The 7754-nt window shown below is 45.2% G+C and overlaps 1 protein-coding gene across 1 annotated transcript; it reads left to right on the top strand.

Moving 5' to 3' along the window:
- Nucleotides 1-5993: 5993 nt before the first annotated feature.
- Nucleotides 5994-7129, top strand: LOC147630398 (uncharacterized). Its single transcript, XM_086810806.1, has 2 exons — nt 5994-6050; nt 6146-7129. The coding sequence occupies exons 1-2, from the start codon at nt 5994-5996 to the stop codon at nt 7127-7129; spliced, it is 1041 nt and encodes a 346-aa protein (XP_086666932.1).
- The last annotated feature ends 625 nt before the right edge of the window (nt 7130-7754 follow it).

Here is a 7754-nt window from a genome sequence, read left to right as displayed (position 1 = left end):
GAGAGAGAGAGAGAGAGAGAGAGAGAGAGAGAGAGAGAGAGAGATGTATGGTTGAATTTTCTTCTATCTTCTTCTCTTCTCTGCAACCATAAACTAAAGAGATAAGAGTACATACTATAAGGGAAAGTACTCTCCTACTATAACATATAATTGTTGATCCATAGTATGAACCTGACTATATGCTATAACTATGCCATACTTTAGTAATTCAAACAAGGTTGTCACACATAGCCTATCATCTACTAGTGTCATTCAACTGGTGGCATATATAATTGTTGATCCATAGTATGAACCCGACTATAGTATAACTATGCCATACTCTAGTAATTCAAACAGGGTTGTCACACATAGCCTATCATCTACTAGTGTCATTCAATTGGTGGCATATATATTTGTTGATCCATAGTATGAACCCGACTATATGCTATAACTATGCCATACTCTAGTAATTCGAACAGGGTTGTCACACATAGCCTATCATCTACTAGTGTCATTCAACTGGTGGCATATCAACTGGTGGCATATCAACCATAATCTCACTAATCGTGCTAGTGGCATAAGCATAAAAGCTATCACCCAAGCATGTCATCAATGTCCACAACACTAGTTGAGCTGAATATCTTAACACTCCTCTGAGTCGAGCTCAACTCTACACACTGTATTCCAAGTAAGCTCCTTCTTTATACCCAATGCCTTTGTGAAGATGTCAACCACCTTATCCTTTGTGTTGACATAAACTAGATCCATAACACACCTGTTGTTAGAAACTTCTCCCTCACAAAGTGATAATGCATCTAAATGTTCTTTAGCCTAGCATGGTATACTAGGTTACTGGCCATCTGTATGCTACTCATGTTGTTATAGTAAATGACACCCCTATGGCTCACCCATATCACCAAGTAGCTTATGAAACCAAGCTACCTCACAAGTTGCCATAGCAACACCCCTGTATATTGTCTCTGTACTTGAAAAGCAACCAACGGCTATTTTTGGTTGCTCTTACTCACAGCACCACTCCCAAAAGTAAACATAAAGTTGCTATTAGATCTCTTTTTTGCAACACTAGAGCCCAATTAGCATCTATGTACCCATAAAGCTATATTTCTGTGCCAGCTTCATAAAAAGTCCTTAATCAACTATGGGCTTTATGTACCTAAAGAATCCATCTAGCCATATCCAAGTGTGGCTTCCTGGGGGGCCTCCATAAATTGACTTTCAAGTCCAATAGCATAGTGTTAACCACATATTGGTTAACACATTCCTATGATAACTATGTCCACACACTTATGTATGGCGCCAGCCCTATATATTGTAAATCCTGTCATTTGATGAGGGAAACACCCTAAAGACGCTCCCAAGTATTGAGCTTCAAAGGAGAGACAAGAGGATCTTGGTCAGTTGGCCAAATCATAGAGAAAAGCCTTGTAACTATGTTTGGGCGCCCCAGGTCACTTACTCTCAGGCGGCCTAGTGGGAAAAAACTTGGAACTATAAAAGCCATTTTCTCTTATTTGTAACTCATTCTCCCATTTGTACAATAGACGTGGAGTGTTCTCTCTCTCCCTCTCTCTTGCAACTCTAATCTAGCATGTGTGGTGTGCGTAGGGTTAGGGTTTGGGAGTGATTAGTGCTAATCACTTATTCCCTCTTACTTCCCTCTTGCTTCCTCTCTCCCTCTCTTTCTTCAGTGATTAGGCTAACCAACGCGATCCTCTTTTGCAGAGATTCCACACGATCTTCGCGAGAGAACTTGCATCACCAGTTGGATTAGAGCAACTGCTCTCGGTGTGACAATGAGTGCGGGAGGACGGTGGTGAGACGAGCGGCTACGGTGGAGCTCTTGATCCATGCTCGAGCTTGGCGGATAGGCAACTTCCCATGACACGTTAGGGTAGGGTATCCTTAACATCTTTGGCATTGCTACCAAAGGGAGCACCATTCCGCTACTTGTCTATCTTTGATTCGAATCCGACGGAGCCTCCATAGCCCGGAGTCAAGTAAGCTCTTTGGCATGTGGGTTTTTGATTTTTTTGATGTTTTGCATGATTTTTGTTGATTTTTTTTGTTGTGATTCATGTATAGCTTTGTGTCTAGAGTAGGATTACTACTTGTTTAAGTGAAAAAACTTGAGATTTGGGTGATTAGAGAGCCTAATCAAGAGGGGGTTTTGCTTAAACCTAGACCATTTTTAAAAATTTTAGCTTAATCTTGTTTCTTTTGTTTAATTCCTTTGCATAGGTAGGTTAGCATTGTTAGATAGAACACTAATCCCTCAAAAACCCAAAAAAACCATAAACTATCTCTTAATTTTCACTAATTATCGCAAATCTACTGGTTAGTGGTTAGCAAACTTAAAGAGAGCAAAAAACCAAAAAATTACGCCTCATTGCTTGTAATTAGACTAATTGGAGTGACATTAGTGCTTTAAATACTTTCCTTGACCCAAATCGATGTTTAGTCCACTCCAATTAATTAGCAAGAATTAGCACTAATTTGGACTCTTTTGTTTAATTTCTTCTATTTTGTGTGGGTTAATTAGAGACCTAATTAGTGAGATTATTTAGGGATAATCACATCTTTAGCCTAAACATTGCTAATCCACCTATCAAATCCCCATACTTAAACTCCTTACCAATTAGAGTAATTAGAGGGCAAAGAAGAGGGTTACGGAGTGATTAACAGTGGAATTAAGAAGATTAATCATTAGTTAAGTTAAAGTACCTCTAAATTAGTACAAATCCACTAATTTATAGGTAGCCTCTAACTTTAGCCCTTTCCCACCTACTTAGCATTAATGAGGGGTTCTTGGTTGTCTTCCACTCACTTCCCTCCAAATTTGAAATTCAAATTCAAATTTTAACTTGCCACGGTCGTTCACACCTAAGGCCACGGGCGTACACTTCTAAGCGTACGGCTGTGAGAAACCTAAAAAAATAAGAAAAAAAAATTGGCCACAGGTGTACCATCCTAAGTGTATGCCTGTACCAACCTTAGCCATAGTCGTACCATCCTAAGTGTACGGTAGTACCATTCTCAGATTTTTTTTGAAAAAAATTATCGCGGGCGTACCATCCTAAGTATACGGTTGTACCAAGCCGCACCATTCTCATTTTTTATATATATAAAAAAAACCACAGGTGTACCATCTTGAGTGTACGATTGTACCAACCTAAGCGTACGACTGTAGTACCATTCCCAAATTTATTTTTAAAAAATTTTAATTTTTTTTTAAAAAATCCAAATCTTTAGAGCTGCTTTTGGTCTACCTCCCCGACTCACTAGGGTCATTTTTACATGCATAAAACGCCTCAAAAGACCACTTTTAACCTTAAGGGTATGTTCACACGTAAGGCAAAAGTGAGCTAAAACTCCAATGGCTTCCATGATGGCAATTCTATCATTTGGCTCCCAAGGCATATCCCTCGCTAGTTTGCCCAAACCACACCCACCATGCAGTACGTGTCCAATTGACAAAGATGGTTTGGTGACCAACGGGTAGGCAAGTCCCTTCCTCCTCGACAAAATCCTACGGACTTGCCCACACCCAACCCATGGGCACTCGAAATCTCAGTTCACCTAACCCTTTCAACCCACAAAGCCTTGCCCATGAAGCTCCACCCCTCCCCTCAACTCCCCTCAACTTCGCCACCGAGCTAAGGGGCAGCAGTGCTACAAATGGCTGAGCTTATCCAACCACTCAAAGATAAACTCAAAGGTAAGCTCACACATCTCGCTAAATGGTCCACTCAGTATAAAACCCTCTTTAGGGGTGCTGATCGATAAACACATAAAAAAAATTCCCTAGGTGATTAGGACCACGGGCACACCTTTTGCCTTCGTTCATGCACAACACCTGCAAATCTCACTGGGCTTTGTCCTATGTGCACAACACAAAGTTTTATCCTCGACAACCATCCAAGTATATCTCTGGGGATAGGGGGACCATGGTGGGCACAAGCCTGGTCAATGGTACGATCTTGCGCCTGGCCAATGGTACGATCCATCACCTAGATCTTCTTAATCACCCCTGCTGGGTGGTTGCAAGATGAGGGTACTCACTTTCGTTCACTCTCTCCAAAATTGGGACATCCATCCATCTCGGGCGGAGTACCTCGATCGTGATAGTGCCGCGAATCAAAAGACGACACGTGGCTCCCGAGCCTAAATCGACATATCTCGATCGAGATACCATCTAATGCCACGCTAGCAGGTCCGGCTTTCCAGGCGTCATCCATGTCACCAATACATGTCACCGCCACCACAATATCTCGATCGAGATATCTATGCCACTCGGATCCACATCAGGGCCACGCTGTATCCCCGTAGGCATATTTGACTAGCACATCTCCATCGTCCACGTATCTCGAACGAGAAATATACATCCAATCGCGACCATTCATTGTTCGAGGTAATCGGATACAATCTCCACCGTCCCCATATCTCGATCGAGATACTGAGTTCAAATCTCAGCCGTCCAAATATCTCGATCGTGATATAGAGATTCAATCTGCACCGTCCGAATATCTCGATCGAGATACGTAGATGCAATATCCACCGTCCAATTATCTCGATCGAGATAAGGAAACGCAATCTATACCGTCCATTCACGTACGCTGGAAGATGCGATCTCGGCCGTTTAAATATCTCGATCGAGGTATATAATGAATCTTGACCGTCGAGATACCTTTTCGTGGTAATGCCTCTAAATCGTGGCCGTCCAATTACCTCGATCGAGATATTAATATCAAATCTCAGCCGTCGATCCTTCCCCAACCCTAGAATTAGGTGTGTATCTTGGCCGTATGTTGCACTAACCCTAATATCCAGAGCGTTAATCTTGCAAACCCTAAATTGCATGATGTTACCGAACCTCGATCGAGGTTATAAAACCGGAAAACTTTTTTTTTTGGCTCATTTTCACAAGTCGTTTTCACTCCCTTGCTCTCTCTTGATTTGGATTAGTGTTAGTGAGCCCATTAGCTTTGTTTTTAGCTTCATTAGTGCTACTTAGCACTAAGCATTAGACCTTTCACATTAGACCCTTCACATTGGACCCTTCACATTGGGCTTAGGTTTTAGCATGGAGGGCCACGAGGAGGGCCACGAGGAGGGCCGCTCATCTATTGCGGACCTCATCGCGGAGATAGACCGTGAGCTAGCGGCTATCCGTAGGAGTGCTAGAGACACTCCGTCTACATTACATATCGTGGCAGACTTGGAGGCGATGCTTGCGTCCCTTCGTAGCCTTCACGATATTGTTTATGTAGATGAGTGGATAGCCCACCATCGCGCTGCTCCGGTGTCACATGGCCTGACATATCGTCAGGTCTGTGATCTTGCTCCTATTAGGGATGGGGCTTTCCTAGATCTTTTCCTCGATAGTCGTGGGATGAGGCCCGGGGCGGGGAAGCCCCTCACTATTTCGCGGTGTTCGCATCCTCGTATGGCGGCACATATCTATAGTCGATATGTTGCCGCATATGGGAGGATGCCGAACAACCGCCAGATCCCCATATACTTCGCAAAGCAGTTATATGCGGAGTTTGTCTTAGGGGAGGAGGTCGATTACACCAGCCATCGTCCGGGTGGTGGTGCTGGCCGAGGCCGTCTCCAGGACCAGGGTAGGCGGCCTCCACCAGCACTTCGTGTAGCACCTGCCGCCACAGATCCTTCATTTGTGCCATTGTCGACAGTAGAGGCTCTTGGCACGCAGGTCGGCATTGACGTACGGAGTACCACGGAGAGCATCCAGCACGTGGTGCGCCTATTCTCACGAGCTATACCGACGACAGATGTGGAGGTATTTACATATATATTACGTCTTAAGTTTTTTTGGTCATTTATCTTCATGTTTATATGTACTTTTCTATATTTTTACATGAGCAGCATGGTTGATTGTGTCACGCAGGTTCCCACACCTGCCACTCAGAGGCTCACTCAGGAGTTGGTAGAGGCGAGAGCGGAGATAGACCGCCTCCGAGCTGCATTTACAGATGGCAGAGGCAGCTACTGCAGAGGCACAGCATCTGAGAGAGTCCGACATCCAGCAGGTAGGTTTCTCTTGCACGTTTAAGTTACAAATTTCTTTAAGTAATACCTAATGAGAGACTAATCAAATATTTTAATGCTTTACTTTTTTGCGTAGGCTCGGACCGAGGTAGAGAGCTCCAGAGCTGAGGCACAGCATCATCAGATCATGGAGCAGATTGCCCAGCACAGGGCAGAGCAGCTGATGCTGCATGTTCGAGAGTATCGTAGATCATCCGATGTGACAGTGCCTTACCTACCGTTATATCCACGGCCTATCACAGAGGTTTTTCGACGACCTCTCCCTCAGGATGCACCTCCCTTCCTACGGGATGCGTGCTGCTGTTTATGTATCGAGGACATTGATAGTACAGGAGGATATGCCCTAGGATGTGGACATATTTTCCACTTGTCTTGCATCACCCAGGAGCTCGTCCGGTTCTCAGCATGCCCATCCTGCCGTGCACGCGTCGACTTAGCGACGTACAGGGTATTGGGCATCGATGATCTTCACCCAGGCCTTGTACGAGTAGATGCCAGGACTGGGAGGCCTATCGACTTTACATCAGCTATGGACTTGGGACTCGACGCCTTCGACGATAGAGCCCAGGAGCCTGAGGTGCCTCCTGAGATAGAGTGGAGCTCACATGAGTTCGACGCTTACCAGAGAGTGCTACATGAGAGCCAGGTGACAGCATTTGAGCGCGTGGGTGGTGCTGGCCCTAGTGGCACAGCGGGTGATGGTGCTAGCAGCAGTGCTGCTTCTCATGAGCAGCGTGTCCTTACAGCAGAGGAGCTTACACGAGCAGAGTGGCAGACACGCACCATTGCAGATTATAGATTTTGGGTGTACAGACAGAGGCGTCTTGCATTAGCACGACGCAGAGAGAGAGAGAGGGCCATAGCAGCTTTTGGGACTCGTGAGCTCCCGAGTATACCGGCACCAGCTCACGATCCTTCCTTTGAGGCAGACCTCCCCGCAGACATTCGACGACCCCCGCAGCCGGCACAGCCTCCTCGACGTGCACAGCAGCCTCGACGCGCACGTCGACCGGCAGTTAGAGATGACGATTTTGATTGGGTTGCTGTTGATAGTGACTAAACTCAGACTAGCTGGGTTAGCTCACTTACATTGTACTTAGATTTTTGGGCAGTGACTAACCTCAGGCTAGCTGGGGTAGCTCATTTTCATTCTGATGTACTTATTTGATGTTTATATCATTATGAGTTTTCTCATTTTTGAGTATCATTACATTTTAGTTGATGTTCTTGATTTTATTATATTTCTTAACACTTTTGCTATCATATTGTTTGTTGAAAATCTCCATGCCATCGTACCCAAACATGCTCCGATGGGGACCAAACTTTGCAAGCATGTGGGGGTGGCCCCCCCCCCACATGCTTGCAAAGTTTGGTCCCCATCGGAGCATGTTTAGGTTGGCAATGGGCGCCCAGTGTGGTTTTTTCAAGTCTCTTGGTGCTTAAGAGGCCATGGAAAATCCGGGCCTTCCCCATACCATCGTACCCAAACATGCTCCGATGGGGACCAAACTTTGCAAGCGTGTGGGGGTGGGCCCCCCCCACATGCTTGCAAAGTTTGGTCACAATCAAAGCATGTTTGGGTTGGCAATCGGCGCCCAGTGCGGGTTTTTCAAGTCTCTTGGTGCTTAAGAGGCCATGGAAAATCCGGGCCTTCCCCATACCATCGTACCCAAACATGCTCCGAT

The sequence above is a fragment of the Cibotium barometz genome, chromosome 16, assembly GCF_041138505.1.
Source record: "Cibotium barometz isolate CiBa-2024 chromosome 16, ASM4113850v1, whole genome shotgun sequence".
Classification (NCBI taxonomy): domain Eukaryota; kingdom Viridiplantae; phylum Streptophyta; class Polypodiopsida; order Cyatheales; family Cibotiaceae; genus Cibotium; species Cibotium barometz.
The sequence above is the reverse complement of the archived record's forward strand: the minus strand, read 5'-3'. Positions and strand labels throughout refer to the sequence as shown.